The sequence below is a fragment of the Saccoglossus kowalevskii genome, chromosome 15, assembly GCF_978046115.1.
Source record: "Saccoglossus kowalevskii chromosome 15, keSacKowa6.1, whole genome shotgun sequence".
NCBI lineage: Eukaryota > Metazoa > Hemichordata > Enteropneusta > Harrimaniidae > Saccoglossus > Saccoglossus kowalevskii.
Genome location: NC_140655.1, coordinates 15,908,469 through 15,927,872, shown reverse-complemented (window position 1 = coordinate 15,927,872; position 19,404 = coordinate 15,908,469). Strand labels below are relative to the sequence as shown.

Below are 19,404 nucleotides of genomic sequence, written 5' to 3'. Positions count from 1 at the left end.
TACCTCTGCGGTCGATCCACACAACCACAACTTTCGGAAAAGACTTCTGCCAGTCACTAAATTCCACGCAAACACGATTTCGCCTGTCCCAAGAGTTCCACAACATCCATAACCACTTTAGTTGAGACTTTGGAAGGTATTCAGTCGATTTAACAGGAGAATCGACTTGCCCACACAGACAGAAACAATTCGAACATGACACACTAAACCGTCATGTTGACCGACACCCCGACGCACAGACTTAACCATAAACAAAGTTATTCGCACACCATACTATAGATGGCGCTCTCACTATAGACCGCCGCACACAATATGTCTTGCATCATCACCAGTCAGTTCATCTTACAGTATTACATTCAACGAACAATATAAGAGCCCAGAATGTGTTGCTTCATCACCAGTCAGTTCATCTTACAGTATTACATGCAATGAACTATATAACAGCACAGAATGTGTTGCATCATCACCAGTCAGTTCATCTTACAGTATTACATGCTACGAACAATATAACAGCACAGTATGTGTAGCATCATCATCAGTCAGTTCATCTTATAGTATTACCTGCAATGGACAATATCATCAGTATGTGTTGCATCATCACCAGTCAGTTCCTCTTACAGTATTACATGCTACGAACAATATAACAGCACAGTATGTGTAGCATCATCATCAGTCAGTTCATCTTATAGTATTACCTGCAATGGACAATATCATCAGTATGTGTTGCATCATCACCAGTCAGTTCCTCTTACAGTATTACATGCTACGAACAATATAACAGCACAGTATGTGTAGCATCATCATCAGTCAGTTCCTCTTACAGTATTACATGCTACGAACAATATAACAGCACAGTATATGTTGCATCATCGCCAGTCAGTTCATCTTACAGTATTACATGCAATGTACAATATAATAGCACAGAATGTGTTGCATCATCGCCAGTCAGTTCATCTTACAGTATTACATGCAATGTACAATATAATAGCACAGAATGTGTTGCATCATCGCCAGTCAGTTCATCTTACAGTATTACATGCAATGTACAATATAATAGCACAGAATGTGTTGCATCATCACCAATCACTTCATCTTACTGTATTACCTGCAATGAACAATATAACAGCACAGTATGTGTTGCATCATCACCAGTCAGTTCATCTTACAGTATTAACTGCAATGGACAATATAACAGCACAGTATGTGTTGCATCATCGCCAGTCAGTTCATCTTACAGTATTAACTGCAATGGACAATATAACAGCACAGTATATGTTACATCATCACCAGTTAATTCATCATACTACCTACAAACGACAATAGCAAAGCACATTATGTGTTGCATCAAAACCACCCAGTTTATCTTACAACCTGCAATGGACAATAAAACAGCACAGTATGTGTTGCATCAAAACCAGTCAGTACATCTTACTGCCTGCAAAGGACAGTAAAAGCTCAGAGTCAGTAATAAACTCCATCCTACTCAGTTTTTTTGTTACAGTTAAAACTTCAATCTGTTCTATGTCGAACATGGCAATGCAACTTATACCTTTTTTGGTCGACCATGGATGCCTATTCAGATGGCCGAGAGACGTTATCGTATCTGCGACTACAGACTGTGGAAAATCAATGTCTTTCGAAATGGCTTTGTTTTGTGTTGACTACAGGCGCTGTGGTAAGTTTAAAGAAAACCCTATAGATTTAAAACTATAGATTTAATCGTCTCATTGCGTAATCTGGTGTACCTTAGTGACAAACACATCCAAATGACAGACGTGACAAGTAGGGCTAGCCTTCAATTATGTGTTCGTAAGTTCTGTGGCTTTTTTGAGTCGATCTCTACTTCTCAGCGATGTATCAGACCAAAGTTGGAGCAGTATTCATCGATAAAAGCCTGTGTATCAATAAATGGTAAGCATACATTTTCATTTCATTAAAGGTCGTTTAGGGTAGTCGTTTTGCCACGCAAGCACGAGATATAAGGGTATCATATAAACAAAGATGGTAACTTTGGCTGTTGCACAGGTCAATGAGTACAAACTAATACCTAATTAAACCTTGGTAATGTATTTTTTAGGTGATTGAAGGTATGGAAGGCATCAACGGCGGTAATTAGTGCACATCGCGCCCAGGCCAAACATCATACTTGTGATTTCCATTAGAATTGGTGTTAGGTGTTCTTTCATCACATTGCGATGTCTGTCTGTTCTTCGAGGCGTTTAAATGTTAAATAATCACCACCACTCAGTTTTTTCACTGGCTCTTTGTCACTGTCATGTGTTATCGCCAAGAACATAATTCATGTCAATCATGTTATCCACGCGCGGATTTAAGGTGAGGCACCCCCAGCCCGCAGACAAATTGACCATCCCAGCCCACGTCAATAGGAACGCCCTCCCTTGCGAATTTCTGAATCCGCCAATTTCACCTCCATACTGCTCGTTTTTATCAAGGACACCTAAATAAACCTACAATAAAATAATATATGTACCAATTTACATGCTTAGATATTCAATTTCTATGCACATTAGAATTATTAATAGAAGATAAACAGTAATGTTTATACAAATCGTTTTTTCAATCACCAGAGATCTCATGATACACAGACAAATTAGTAAAATATGACAATGTTGAATGGAAACAATTAAAAAATTGATACTAGAGAAATCATTCCAAAATATTAATTTCCTGAATGAACAAAACATTTTCCTTAAACAATATACATATACCGTATTTATCCTATTAGAAAGAATGGGATAGGCGTATTCATAATACTAAAGTAGTTTTTATTGTATTTTTAAAACAAACCTCAAAAAATACAGTGAAAAACACAGGAATTTCCATTCAGATAATTAATGCACAGGACATCCTACCAACAATGATACAAGGTATCAACTGTGCTTCTAGGGAAATGTTTCAGTGTTCAACCATACAGTTCTTAGTATCTCAGTTATTTGTTTTGTCTTGTTCATATTTTCATGCATGATTACTTTGGCAACATACTAACCGAATTTTGCTATCGCTGGGAAAAATTCTGACCAAGTCCACACCACTATCAATGTCATTTCTTCTGTAAGCATAGCTCAAACAGATTCGGCTGTAAAAATGCTTCAGAAGTACATTTTGAACACTCATGGTTCAGCATCATCTAATAGATGTAGCCCTGAAATCCTATTTTCGTATGCCACTAACTGATATAGATGACGATCTTTATTTTGATTTGACTGTGATTTGTCGAGCATGTGTGTGGATATCCACATTGTCTCTAGTAAAGGAATAACGCGGGTACACATTGGAATTGTCTTAGCTCATTATTAAAAGCTGCAATTTGAAAAATACTGTCAGGGGTATCTTCGGGGGATATACCATCTAAGTATGCAAGTAACTCCCTCGCATATCTTGAAGAGTCGTCAACTTCTTTCTTCCAAATAAACAATGATTCATCATGTTTTTTTTTTCGAAAACATTCCACAATTGTATTTGCCCAATCATAGCTCATGCAGATACCTTGAGAAGCGAGATGATTTATGGCAACTTCCTTTAACCATCTCTTCTTCATAATAAGTGTTTTCTGTCACCTAACTGTGCAATTTGTTGCAGCAGGCAGCAACATTGAAATAAGAAACTAAATTAACTATTAAAAGTCAACATTTTATTTCAAAATTGATATATAAGTATCCATGCTTAGTGCTTACTGATCAATAAATAAACTTATAGTTCATAGAAGGAATAGAAGAAAAGGTTTGACATTCCCATAGATTCCCATGATAAAGAATAGTTTTAATCTACAAATGTTTTTAAATTCTATGCAATTGGTACACTCCAGGTACTCCAGGCTACTACATATGACATATTACCTTATGTCACCATGCACAATTTTGAGATATGAGGAAACATCCTTCTAAAAGGATCCAATGGTATAAGGCTCAAAAACAATATTGGGCAATTTTCAAATATGCAATATGAAATTTGAGCATTAAAATACTTAAAAATTGGTATCTCAATATAGAAGGACTGAAAGTTGAGCATAATTCACAAACTTCTGTGTTTGTTTTACAACATAGTTCTTTCATAATAGCTACTGTTAGATCACCACCTCGAGAACTTTGGAAGACTGGTCAAATGATGACATGACAACTGCTACTACAAGACTGTTGACATTTTTGTTTCAACAAACTGGTAGTATGTTATGTGTCAATACCTTAGCAGTAGTAGTAGATTTTAAATTATGAAAGAAGAAGGCTATGAAAGTGAGGAAGAAAAACGTTGTGGGATACAAACCGGATTAAACCACTGTGATTAAACTACATGTATGAATAAACTATGTTATTTCCTATAAAAGAAATAATACAATTTTCACCCCATTACACTTCTTAAAAATTAGCGGGGAAAATTACTGTAGAGTAATAAATTGTGGCACTCTCTTCAAGTAATAAAGAGACCATCCACACTTTAAATAAATCATTACAGCTAACAGTTTTATTTAATATATAACACTAAGCTTTGCTGTTCATTATGATTGTCATCAGCATCCTCCACATGTTTGTTTGAGTACGTGGTGTTCTGGTTGGAGCAGAACTTTTTCTTTTGTGTTGAAGGTGTGTACCCTCAGCACAACTTGCAAAAAAAATGTTTGGCGTCTTTCCCTTCTCTCATTTTCTTCTATATTTCTCCAGAAGTGCATAGCAAGTTTGGCATAAGCACCTTGATAAATAAGATGTTTGACCTGGGGTGTCTGTTTTGTTTCATAAACTTCTTCCAGTGCATCCTTAACACTCTCTACTTTACCCACTTGTTTCACAAGGGAATGTCTCTTATACCCTTTTGCCTTTACCTCAGATGCATCCCCACTGTTGATACACATAGACATGGTAATGGGTATGGAGGTGTGGCGAACGTTTGGTAAAATGTCCACAATTCATTTTATTACTTTTTTTCAAAATAAATAGCAAACATAATACAATGTGGAGAAGGATGTGCTCACGCTCACACCTGGCATCACTTCATGGCTGTATGTCTTTGGGTGCATATGTCATTCTCTCACAGACTTATCTATGTTGATGTTGTGTTGTTTGTGTCTCTTGTGCAGCGTTTTTTGTCTGTGGACTTGTATGTTCCCCTGTTGGATATTGATTGTATTTATAATTATATAGAAACACCAATCATTAAGCAAGCAAGTTGTTTATTGTTCTTTTTCGCCAAAAAAATGCACATGATTTTCTACATATCTGATGTGTGTGTGATACTTATCTTGAGCCTAGTTTGACAAATAAAAGGCACCAATGTCTCAATTTATTCAGTTTAAATCAAATCTGAAAATTATGCTTCTATTCCGATGTTAACATGTGTTGATTACAAATATTCAACTCTTCAAAATGAGGGTCATATAGCAATATTCAAAATCGTATGTAATATGCGAAATATTCGTATCAGGAGAAGATGGAACAAAATGTATCTACCCTCCTTTAGATTTAACGTCAGTCTTTTTTTAAAAACAAAACGCATCAAAAGCACAAGTTATAACAAAATGCAGCAGTAATTATAAATCGATGAACTTTTTTGTGTGCCTGTATTGTGGTTGTAGTCGGTAATAACTGCAGTGACTGTTTTTTTGAGGGGGCACCCCATCTAAAAAGTGGAAACAACCTATCAATAGATCCCACAATTATTTTCAGTGTTTGCTGCTATTGTATGATATTGCTACGAATTATTATGATTACTGATTGACATCATTATTATCTCATCGCTGTAAAATAAACCTTTTTGTAATGTATGTAAAAAAAATTGGCTTACACGCAACGGGTTGTAATATCCACTTAAACTTTAATAAAATGAATAATTTTATAACCACTAATTATGCCCGTACAGTGTATATGACAGACTATAGCTGTCATTAAAATGCACTTTCATTGAAAAAAAGCAACATTTTTAGATGCAACACTATTTGTGGTAAACAGCTTGTACAGGTTTTACAGTACAAACGTAAAATATAAAGAAGCCAATCGAGTCTTTTTTTCAACTTAGAACCCTAATTTTTAACATTTTTTTAATCTAGAGCTATAATGTTGAAACACATGTCTAGGTTACCTGCTGCATACTACTGCAGAAATGAATTCAAGGAAAAGGCAAGATACTCTTTTCCTGTTATCCATCTCTTCTAACAATTTAATTGGAAGATAACCTTCAGTTAACACATTTACAGGTCTCATACTTCTGAGGACAGAATGCTTCTAGAAGAAGTCAGCTCTGTGCATACTAACTGTATCTTATCCAGAAAATGTCTTTTAAAACAGTGCACAATTTGTGGGATATTCATAACTACCCCAACCAATTTCTCAACATGTCGGCAGGCCTTTTTTCTATTCACAATAGAGAAAGTTTGCACGGTTGACAATAAATATTGTACCACTGTACACCTTTATCCTTGAGAATACACTTCACTTCATTTTTCGTAACAGAATCAAGGACATTATAGGAATTCTTTGCTCTCATTATTATTGATAGAAGACTAATCTGAGCCTTGAATTGAAGCTTACGATGGACATAATGGAATACAAGAAGTAGACAATGGAACATTATTACTTCCCGTAACACTCTGACCAGGGAACTGTTCCCTACTCTGACCAAACCTACTCCTTTTGAGGTCGTGCTTTCGTGCGCTGCCTTTGTCCACCGGAGTTTTCGTTGTTTGCGTGCAGTTTCCAGACGGTTCACATTTTCCCTTACATTTATCATTATTATTATTATCCAACTACTGATTAATTTGAGAGCACAACTGTGGCACAGTTCAATACCTCGCCGGCTTATGATTTTCTCTGTCACCCCAACTATCTTTAATCCACTTTTGCCCGTTGCTTTCATGCAGTGGCCACGGGGTTCGGGAACAACATAGAACGCGTCATATAACCCGTTTGGATGGTGTTCGTAGTGTTGCAACAACACCCGTGTATTGATATGTGGCAGAGGTGTTAGCCTGCCTGCGCTGCCTTACGCAGTCACGGTAGTTTTGTATTCGATCGGCACAAATAGCGACTATACATTGGAAGACGATTATGGACACATTCAAGACGATCGTTTTGAAATACTTGGTTCGATTATTCAAATAGATATTTATTGATACATCATTTAATCACCATTTTACTCTTATGGGGAAAAATAAATAACTTCAAAACGTCTCTTTTGGGGACGTACGTCCGCCATTTTGAAAAACTACTTGTTAACGCACGATTAACCAGAATTTTCTATCAGTATACATTACCCATAATATCCTTAATTGATAATTTAAAAAAATAAGTTACTAAATTTCAACAAAACAAACGATCTATGTTGCTCGTAATTCAAAATTCGCTTAACTGTTAATTGGACATCGAGTTATTTAGACGTGGTTTTGCAAAAGCGGGTGTGGTTATTGAATTATTGGCATGGTAATATTTGTAACTTGATGTCTGTAACTCGAACAATCCAGCATCTCTATTTCAAGACATCAATGCTATTTTTTCACACTATTTCACCGAGCAAAATATATAAAACATTGCTATAAGTAGCAAAGATAACATTTATTTTATTATAATAACATTTTCTTTTCTGTAAAATAAAATATTACTTCTGGAAAGAATATTTCATAACTACAATTCGATTTTCGGAAATTTGCTACACACATTATAATTAAAAACATCTATACAAATGTGTATGCTTTTTCATTCTCATTTGGAGCATACATATATGATGTCGCATTGCTCATTTAACACAAAATTAAATTAATGAGAATGAAACGTGTTTAACATAAATTCCGACAATAAATCACACAAATATCTAAATATATTCCAAATATTTAGTATTTATGCTAACGATAACATAATAATTCAAATAAAGCCAGAAACTTGTTTTGCATCACCCACACGTTAAATATCCCACCAATAGAAAAAAAAAACTAGCCATCAAAAGACATCTACAGTACGCATAGGACCAAAACAAAAATACACGATTAAAGAGTTAGAATAACAACTAAACAAATTTATTCAGGATAAAACGGACGACAACAATGTCGAAACGTCTTTCACAGTATGTATTGCATTATAGTTCTCTGCGTACTGTATGACCTATTTTTGGCAATATCGATGTTTGCGATAAAACAGACTAGTATATATTCATAAATAACCGTGTTGCATTCCGGGAAGAAGTGTATTTATAAAATAAACATAGTTGAGAACAATTATTCAATAATTGGGATTTGTTTTATATAATTGAAAGATACAATCATAATTTTAGAACAAGGACCTTCGCATTTTTAACTTCGATACACGAACGAGAAGACTATATTGACCAAACAATCGAGTTTGGGATAATAAAAACCTAACGCATTGTGCGTTTCAATTCTATTCTAATCGCGTCCGTTATTGTATTGCATGTGCCTGTTTCACTACCTATTTAGATACTATTGATGAAGTGTCATTTGTCGAAACATTTAGTTATATTGTGAGTAACTACTGAAAACTTAGACCATGTACTAACAATGTATACTTAGTAATGAATGGTTTTCTTTCATTACAGGTGATAATTTGACGTTAAATGCAGTCGTATGTATTTTGGGGAATGTAAACAATGCTAGACCATTACATAATACTATGTTATTATTGACACGCTATTATACATTTAAATGTAAAATTGTTGGGATAAAACCAGACATTGGTGGTTTTAGATCATATATCAAATTAATTTACCATACAGAGAAGAAAGTCATAATTATAAAAAAACAGACAGGTAAGTCACAATAAAAAATGGGGAGAATTAATTGATTATTTTGAATCATAAGTTTGTATTTGAGTATTAACCTGTAATGTATTTGTGTATTGTATCTTTGTTTTGTTAAGCATATCAATAAAAAAAACAATATATAGTTTTCCGCCCTAGAATGTAATTACGTTTATACCGTATGAAGGAAGCAAATGATATCCAATTTGCTTTACATAATTAATTAACAGGATATGAACATTTAATTGTCGCCATCCCACTGAAATGATAGACCAGTGTCTTTCATCTTGTATTCGTAGAGTTTGTTGAATTCTTCATTTTGAGCCAATGTGAAGTGATTTCTCCAGTCTCCTATAATTCCTGTTAATAAACAGACAGAGATTAACTGTTAACCTGTTATGATGTATGGAATAAAGGATAACAGAATGAGGAGAATTTAGGTAATTGCTGCAACGTCGACTTCGATCTCTTTATTCTATGCTAGGTAGTTATCATTAAGATAGTTAACTAGCGGTCGGATTACTAGAACGTTTTTTTTTTAATATTTGGTTAATTATGTAAGGTCTCACATGAATTTCTATTTGTTATATAGCTAATTGTTATTCCGTGACACAGAATGAAATTATGTTATGGCCCACGTTTTGCTCAGAAAAAGAAAGTGATTTATTCCAGGGGTGAGTGGGTATGTATTGTGGTTGAATATTGTAAAATATTTACTTCACATGGTTATTCCTACATTTCTACAGCCTATGATATTCATTAACATAATCTAGGAACTGCAGGCTAGATTATAGAGCCAACATTCTATCATACTTTGTTGTTTTACATCCATGCATCTAGCAAACACCAAATTTGTGTTGGTTATTTGAATGTTCTTAGCCTACCGATTATAATAAACGCGTTGCCTTAGCAACGTCATTAATATTCTCATGTCGTCATTATCAGTACACGTTGCGTAAAACGTATCAAATCTAACGACTTAATTTAAATCTAAATATGACACATCAGGACACTAAAAGTTCTGCTGCGACAAAAAGTTTGGCAAACAACGTCTGGATATCTCTAATGCTAATGTTATGTTGCGATTGCTATAACAATAATTCTATTCAAAACTTAGAGAAAGTTGCATTACCTTTTCTTATGAATTGTCCTCGGTTTGTATCCATAACATAAGATTCGCGTCCGAAGTTTACCCCGGCATTGTTTTGCATGCGATGAAAACAGCAGTGGTCAATAATTGCTTCAACTAGTTTATCGGGAAGTTCTTTATTCAAGAATATGGAAATCTGCATAATTGTACTTCGTGGATTCTGTAATAATTAATTTGCATTGGACTAGTAATATCGAGTCAATAAAGCCTGTATTTTAAGAATTTAAATATGCATGAATAATAAATAAAATATGCGAATGATGAATAAAAATAAGAGAAAAAATATAGTGTGTTAGTGCCCCTCACACAATTATTTTGGTCAATTTGACAAAAAATAAGATATTGTCATTATACCTTTTTTATATCTTCGTATTTTAGGAACAACACAGTATCAGTATTCTTTTGAGCATATTTCCACCAGCCTATCACGTGATCAAACCAATCACCATAACAAACTGTTTATATTATTGTAGAAGAGAACATCTTGTTAATGAATTTTTGATATGCTTAGCCACATAAAGTTTTTATATACGTATTCTTGGATGTTTGAATTAAAACATAATAAAATGATCCATTTTGGGAAATTATCAAGACATGTTTATATTAAATAATAATATATGTATTCCCATGAATAACCATTTTAATGTTTTATTTCTATGTCGAGTTATTAACCGTGATGTCCTGGCTTAAGCTTTCAGTTCGGAAACGAGGCGTGCACATCATTCGCGTTGTTTGATCACGTGCACATTCCATTGATTTTGAGCTCATGACTGTAACTAATACTCATACGATTGCGATACTTACGCTGTTTATTTATAAATTTGCGGAAGAATACAGCCCAAGAGCCTTCATAACAACCATGAACACGGCACATCTTATACAAATAGTAATACGACACAAGCATATCTTTGGGATTTCTTGCAACATATATGAACTGAAATTACAATTATTTGATGAATTAATATTTTCTGTTCATATTATATGCTCTCTTTTTTGTTCAAGCTGTGCTGGCTATCAATATTCCTGACAGAATACATCCTGGAATTTATATAGGCTCGGAGTTTTGTTTATCTTGTACACTGATTATAAATAATTAATGGTTTTAGCATTTGTATATGATATATGATAAACGTTCGTGACATACGTTTAATTAGTTACCTTGCATTTACGTTTAATTGGCTCTTTTGCAAACAAATTATACTTGAGATGTGTCCTCATTAGTCGGGGAGAAGGAATAGACTTCGACCACTGAAACGCATCATTAAATGACCGAAAATCCTTTATTTTAGGGATAAATGACACATATTGATGTAGAAAAGTAGGCAACATCATTCTTATTAATATAAGTACCCGGAGGATTATATTGAATCTGGAAAAGAAATGTAAACTTATTTAACGGACATGTGACAAAATGTCAGGAAAATACCTCATGTTTGCCTATACTGATTCTACACGAGAACCTGGTAGGATTTGATTTTCTTAATTAATAGCAAATGCTAATTTCTGTAATGGATAAGCGTGTGAGCATGCAACATACCGACGTCCCACCACCATGTCATTTCAATGACGCCATCATGAAAATACCAGCTATGCGAGAATCGTTCGCGCATGAAAACACAAACCTGATATGACCTCATTTCTCCGTGGCGCCTTTATTGATTCATTTTAATGAGGAGAGAGTTGATTCATGTGCTCTCTCGATTTTTTTCGTGGAAATTCCTGTACATGAAAACGTCGTTTATTTATTCGTCGAAAATGACAGCTATTGTGCACACAGTAAAGTATTACTGGCGTTGATAATATGAAATTATTTACCCGTTTTAGCGATCTAAATACACCGATTTATGCACCGATGAGATTTTCCAAACACGGAAGAGAGAGGTTTTGTGTGACTCCCATGGTTTGAAAAAGATTGTTTTTCCTATAAGTAACGAGCGTTGCCCTATTGAAATCTTTGTAACGTAGCAACCGGCCACTTTTAGCTTTGTTTCAAATAAGTAAATAAATAAATAAAGCAATGTAATGCCAATATTTTTATAGTTTAATACTGCATTTGGTTATTTTAAGCAGATATACGTTTTTTACTAACTCTGAAGATAGAGATAGTTCTGTTGATGAAACTCCGGCAGTATCAGAATCTGCAATTGTTTCAATATCAGAAAGACAAGTCTGTCGTCAGCATGAAATCAAAATAATTGTAAGGTATAACACGAGTGTCACTGATTATAATATATATAAATATAATCTATGACATTCTTGCATATGTTAATATGTTAAATTAAAATATTGGATATTCATTCACCCCATTGTGGAATATAAACTGATGTATGCTTTCTATAACAAGATGTGATATGTTGGTGTGCAGTAGATTTACAAGCATTCCATGCATTTTGTCATCCAGACCAATCAGCAAGCTTATCCATTTTTCTGACTGTGGATTTCGGGCCAACCATCTCCCGACACTTAAGCCAAATAAAAGATTCCATTTCGGTAAAGAGGTTGTTTTCTCTCTAGATTTCTACGTACTTCGCAGGTTATTATTACTATTATCACTAGCTATTCATTTTACAACAGTTGCTTATTCTATTAGATGAGTTGCTTAAATTTCTTAATTTAGGAAATGTATAGTACAACCCAATCTCAATATTACATTAAGGTTTTTCCTGTTGCGGTTCTAGTTTTGTTGGTAAATGGAAGAATGGAAATGTTAGCTCATATATCTGCATGCTCACTGTTGTGTCATGTTGTGATTCAGTTATACTGCGTCCATGAGTGATGTGATACTTTGTTGGCTGTGCCTATCCTAGTAACAGACAATATTGTTTTGTTATTTTGCAGTTTTTGTTGTACAGTTTACAGTTATAGATTTGATGGCAGTAGAGATTGCACATGTATGTTTAGATTTAGTGACTAACGGTATGGCGATTAATCACTTTAAAGAACATGCTAAAACTGGTCCTGCTTCTTAGTTACAATTGCAGGATCCTGAAACTAACATATACCCCAACGTATAAAACCTATATCAGCTCTGTTTCTCGTATGGTTTTCACTACTGCAAACTGAACTTGAATAACAACCGTGCAGAGGAACCCTACATGTTTCCTGGAGTTTCAGCCAATCATAGTAGACATAGTTCTAGCACAGGATTAACTAGTCAATTATAATTGAAGCCTGTCGAGAAGTTCCTGCTTTATTAGCATTTGAGGTGCAAACAATTTCATGGGTAAAGACTATACAAAAAGAAGAGCCAAGAAAACAATTCGAGAGCCAAAGAGCAACAGTAGTCAGAACCACGTGAAAAACCTTGCAGCAAAGATAACAGACACCTGAGTACAAGCTGATAAATTACAGCTTCAGGTAGATGATCTGAAGGAAGAAATTTGTCATATTTATGATGAAGGAGGAAGGTACACAGCCGCTTGCAGCATTGTGTGTATACCCTGCTGGAACTCAATTTTGGCAGCTAGAATGTTGGCGGAGTAATAGAAGCATGTTAACAATCGTAAGAAAAGAACAGAACAGAGTGCCTTTGTTACGTATTTGTACGGGAAGGTTGGGGAAGGTTGATTTCATGTTGTATATAATAAAATTAATATGGTTTGTAGACGAGAAAGTTATGAAGGATGCTGTCATGACATACTGATTTTGTGTATTTTGTTAATTTGGGAGTAAACTATTTAAGTTAAAATATATTGTTATTTGTAATTTGGTCGAGCATACTTACTGCTCAGATTATGGATTACTGTGATGTTATAAGCTAGTTGTGAACTGTTGTGGGCATGTAAATTATCTCTGAGCTAGGGAGTCGAGACGTTATGGCAGTAATTGAATCTGTTTTTTTCAATATTCGTAAATGACCTTATGCAAAGTGGTTTTATATGCAAATGATACTGCAGTATCTTGTGCAGCAGATAATGTAAATATTATTCAGAAGTCTTTATTGAGTGACTTTTTATTATTATGTAAATAGAATAATTATAACCTTTAAAAGACTAAATCAATGATTTTGGGAACACACAACACACAGTCACCTATACTGTTTAAATGCATGCACAATATTCTACCATTGTATTTGTCATCACAATTCCAAGAATCATATATTCGTAAACAACCCACTCGCAGTACTAGAGCTGTGACATATAGTAAATTGATGTTACCTTTTGTCTGATTAGAAAAAGGAAAACATACATTTTAACATGTTGAAATACAATTACTAGATGACATTTGTATTTTTTAAATTGTAGTATGTTTTAAAAAGTATTTTATTGTATGTAATTATTTTATTAACTTTAATCTTGTTAATTTAATTTATTAATGTATATATTTCATGTATATTTTATGCAGGACTCTTTTTGGAAGGAAAAGAATGCATTATCCTGGTTCAATATGGTGGAATAATAAATAAAAGAACCGTGATTGACCTGAGGGCCGATTTTGGTCTACGTTTTACACTTGTTGTAGAGTGTGAAAGGAACCGTCTCACACGTGGTTGCTGCACTTGCTGTCGCTGTGTGTTGATTGTGTGTTCGCCGCTGATTGCATGGCTATCTTGCTCTTCTTTTCGGAGTCTTGCAAGTGAACTGGCCGACCAATGAATTCATGAATTCCGAAGTGGGTTATTGCTCGTAAGTGAAACAGTAGTTTCGCAAAGTGTAAGTACAGTGCATACCTCGCCAAGGCCACGGACTCTCGCCGAACTACTAGATGAGCAGACTGGCACCAGCATAAGAACCTTATTTGTTTTACTATCATGACCTAGCAGTAGCCTTGTCTCTGCGTTAGCTGTAAATGTATATTTGTATTTTGGAGTTATATTTGAAACGTTCACCTGTCCAATAATCTAGATTTTGTCTGTAATGTTAATTATTACAGACAAGGAAATGAGCCTGATGCCTTACACTTGGTGTGTCTAGCATCCAATGCATTTGCTAGAAGAGCATAACGTTTTGAATGAAATTCATATTTCAGTACCACTTGTTCCTTATCGTGGAAATCGATTCAATATCTTATTTGCAAAAACAAATGATTAGCTTTTTGGAATGTTCGAAAAAAAATACTAGAAAATACGAAAATCATTCTAGGTTACCAGTTACTTGCACTGACAAAATTGGCTTACACCATGTTTTCCATCGATAAAACCAAGCATTGGCTGGCTTTCAAGGATCGAGAAACAGCTAAAAAGTTGGTTAATAATGCAAGAAGTGTTAAAGATTTAAAAGAATTGTACAAGATGGGGTTTCCCACCCAAAGTATCAGGAACTGGCAACATACTTCTCAAGATGTTAACTGTGACCATTGTCCGATTCGCACGGTTTCGCGTGATCGTATTAGGAAAAGCTGCAGTTAAATTGAGTAATTTGATTGGGAGCGCCAAGAAGCTGGCGCCACAATTCAGCGTTGCTGTATCATAAATTTGAAGGTCGGGGAGCTCATCACAGATTAAAACAATGGCGGTGTGTAGGCTTTGTGCTGATTCACTCAGAGTCAAGAACAGTAGGTCTATATTTATTGACTTGAAATTATTGGAATAATTTATTCCAACATTGAAAATTGTGGTTCCAACAAACACATCATTTCCCTCAGATACAACACTAAGCGCTTTCTTTTTAGTTTTTTTTGTATATTCTACCATTTTAATTTTACCTGGATTTTACCAAGTAATCTGTTGTTATTATCGTGAGTTCTGATATTGAGATGCAAATGAGCCGAAGTGAATCTTATGATCGTTTGAGGGCGTGCGACATACAGTAAGTCGTGGTGAAATCTGCCAAGGGTTAAGTTGAGGCTTCAGCCGAATAAATGGTCTTTAGCTGGCGAAGATGTCTGTGGCAGGCAGCAGTGGGAAGTGACCCATTTGTGTTACACACCATGTGACAAGTTAATTCATTCAGTAAGGTTTTATTTGCAGGTGTCAAATACTGCACCATCTCTGGCCAAAATAATGACACTTAATTAGACAAACTGGCATTACAATCCAACAGTTCAATTTAGTTACCGAGAAATGACCCTGTGACACAGCTGAATTGTTGCCTTCGAAGATGTGTAGATTGCATCATAGCATGCTATGTTTAATTTTGAAATTACTACGTTACCAATATGCTCGAAAACCATTTCAATGATGGCTAAAATTGTAGCATTTGAATTATGTTTTTAACAAAGTATAACTATTTGTGATTGTTTAACACGGAAGTTTTCACCTCATTCGTAATATCGAATATAAACTTAAAAGGTTGAGGTCTTTGAGAGGACACATTCAATATAATTACGATTGCACAGAGCTGGACAAGGTAGATGTACTGTTCATTACTGCACTTTATAAATTCCCATCATCAGAATTAGGGGTTCTATGAAGTCATAACGTAGATTATCACACGATATTACATAACTTTATTAGAACGTGAATTCATTTCAACAAAAATCACCCAAATATGACAGCGCCATATTAGATTCAAAGAGAGGTCTAAAAGCGATAGAGTGCGCGGCCTCGCATCACATATTTATTCTCTTGCATTACATCTTTGGCATGCAAAATGGCACTGTTAGAGTTTTGTTATTGTTGAAAAGCAGGGCAAGATCGAGAGGATAGGCTCACTAATGGGTGAGACGTGGTCGAACTTATTATTCAAGCAACAATCCAGTCTGAGCCCAGTTATCAGGCAATACTAATATCAGTCAATTATAAAATTATAGACTGTCAACAAAGAATTAACATATGTGCAGTGGTAGATTGAGAAGCAATATCCACACTGTGGTTACCGCGTCGTCTATGCTTGTATTTCAACCATGCCAAATTATTTATGTTTTCTGTGTTGTGGAAAATATCTACCATGGACATTTGCATTTCCCCAATACGCAAGTTGTGTAAGTAGTGAGTCTATACTCGCATGATATTTGGCTTGTAGTTCACTTCAATCTGCGGTACTCTTGTATGTTGTATATCAGACATGTTGTATTCTGTATCACCACCATTCATTATCAAAGATACCATTTCAGTGGTCCACGTTGTACCTGAAATATGAAATAAAAAAATAACAGCAGATTCGCCTCTTCTCATTTAAGTTGTCTTTCTATTGTGACGCATTTTGTGTAATTAGATATTTATAGACGTGTGTATATTTTTGTATGCCAATAGACGCTCACGAGAGGGCGTTAATAATGATCGAATTTACTGGAGCTTAAGGAGGCTTTGTCCACTATATATGTAGGTCACAGGTCAATTTCAATTAGTCGTCTATTATCACCGAGTCTGGACACATGGCTAACACCTTGCCACGTGGAGGCATGCAGTTGCTTCACTACGAATTCCCAAAGACAGATTGTTTCACGTCAAGCCGAATTAAAGACAATGTACAGTTTTACTATGTCATTCCACGGACGTTTGTATGAACTGCATCGTCTCTCTTTCTCAGCAAGATTTACAAGAACTCACTGCCGCCCAGCAATCACTCGCAATTGTTCAAGCCGAAGCCAGCCGAAGATTAGGCCATGTGTTGTTTGCGTCGAAAAGATTGACTTTTGAAACGAGGTATTTTAGTGTCCATGTCATTTTATGACTCCAGGCGACTGTAAATGTATTTTCTTTGCGTTGTCTAATTTCGTGTGTCTTACCACACTGTTATTGTATTATGCTGAATTTGTGAATTTATTGTTCATTTGAGTTAATGTCATTTGATACCTCGTGAGCGCACTATATTTATTTACACGAACACAATAATAGAATTTGATAACATCCTGTGTTCGTATCGTTTCTTGTTGCGAACCCTTGTTCGGCCGTAACACCATTTAAATTCTGTTAAGATTAAAAAATAAACTTGACTAATATATATAATGCTTATTGTAATTTCCTCGTTTTTTGTGTTTACACAAAAACGGGCTTATATGTAGTTGAAGCAGATCTGTTGTTTGCTGTGAAGTTGTACCCATATATATATATATATATATATATATATATATATCGTTCTTACTGTAAAATAAGTTAACTGTCAGTAGTGAACTGACATTAAAAGACAGTAGTATATTAACACTAGTGTAGAAACATGTGTTCTATTTGATTTACTAGCATATCAATGTTTAGCTAGCAAAATATACGGGATTCATGCTGACTGAACCACAAGGACATTCAGCCATCATAAGCTGTTGAGAGTTTCTATGTACCATTTGCAGTATTTAAATATTCATAACACACGGCAATTGTTTGTGCTCACATAAACTAACACCAGAATTGCTATTTTTGTACTCGTTTGTTGCAAAATCTTCTTAGCAGTTTATCCGTTGTGACTGGACAAACAATTCATTTGTTATTTTCATTATATTCAGTTATATACACACATTGGCAACATTTTTTACTAAATTGTTTGCCAGTTCTGTAAGCGTTTTGTCTTCACGCAAATTGACAGTCGGCAAGCAGTAGTGACAGATTGGTAGAGATAGGAATCCTTTGCGTTGTAATAATAGTATTGGGAGAATTAGAAACTGCGAAACTTTCTATGTGGTACTTTAAAACGAGAACGCATATTAGTTAGTTCATGAAACACTCGTTCTATGACGTGAACATTCGGATTGATCATATTTCAAACGCATCAACATTTAGTTTAGCCTAAACAAGCTGTGTTTGGATTCATATTTAAGACCAACATCTGCACGTGCGCATCACACAAGACTACTCGGATCAATCAGTCTATTTTAAACATAGCGTTTATAGGAATGTGCATGTTAATTAGGAATCAGTTCCGAGTAGAATGGAAGATTTAAATTACCCATTGCTTTTGTTCAGATTTATGCGTGCTGTGCTAATGCAACTAAAAGACGCAAAATGATTCCCCTGTTGAGAAGCTGTGGCCCCCAATGGTTCTTACTAATTTTAGTAGAGAGATTACGGCTTTTTGCCTATTTCCGTATACACGTTTTTTTATTAAATTTTGTGCTATTCCAAATTCCCACATAACTCCTAATATATATTTTAATGGTTTAATATCAACAAGGTGATTCACCACTGCAAACATGCTGCATATAATACACTCGCATTAACGTTTTACCGTCAAATATTCTGACGACAATTTGGTAAACCAAACAACATGGTGTAGATTATATTATCAAATTATTCTCACCTGAGCGTGGGTAGGAAACAATAAACACATCGTCATCTCTGAATTCAAACTGTTCTTCAAATGCCCGTGCCAGATTCCTCCTGACAAATCCAGGAAAAATAACACCTCGATAAACATACTCTCCTTGATAGTACAAGTGGGTTGCCATGTGGTCAAATGAGTATGGTATGAAGCGCAGGATGTATTCTCAAAGAAAACGTTCCCAACATCGATCGCACGGATGTATTTTGGTATAACTACACCCAGCAATAATGCCAACCAATGGTACCTTTTCCAATCATGTAATCATGCACATGTTGTAGGTAAACACTCGTACATATATAAAAGTGTGCAAACTTTGTCGTCATGCAACCAAGATTAAGATACAAAACGTTACTAAAAAAACATGTGTGAATG

General features: G+C 35.0%; 1 protein-coding gene across 1 annotated transcript; it reads right to left on the bottom strand.

The window, feature by feature from the left end:
- Positions 1 to 8,770: 8,770 nt before the first annotated feature.
- On the bottom strand, positions 8,771 to 19,159 carry LOC100374736 (sulfotransferase 1B1-like). Its single transcript, XM_085508475.1, has 9 exons — positions 19,009 to 19,159; positions 16,778 to 16,909; positions 14,571 to 14,683; positions 11,991 to 12,070; positions 11,060 to 11,270; positions 10,706 to 10,835; positions 10,256 to 10,356; positions 9,884 to 10,061; positions 8,771 to 9,111 (listed from the first exon to the last, which is right to left on the bottom strand). Exons 1-9 carry the CDS (start codon positions 19,154 to 19,156, stop codon positions 8,993 to 8,995), a joined length of 1,212 nt encoding a protein of 403 aa, XP_085364601.1. The 5' UTR covers positions 19,157 to 19,159; the 3' UTR covers positions 8,771 to 8,992.
- Positions 19,160 to 19,404: the final 245 nt, after the last annotated feature.

Coding starts and splice junctions, on each gene's coding strand:
- LOC100374736 (XM_085508475.1), bottom strand. CDS start 19,156: ATGGCAACCCACTTGTACTATCAAGGAGAGTATGTTTATCGAGGTGTT. Junction 14,684..16,777: donor GCCAAATATCATGCGAGTAT/AGACTCACTACT, acceptor ATACATTTACAG/CTAACGCAGAGACAAGGCTA. Junction 10,836..11,059: donor CAATTAAACGTAAATGCAAG/GTAACTAATTAA, acceptor TTGTAATTTCAG/TTCATATATGTTGCAAGAAA.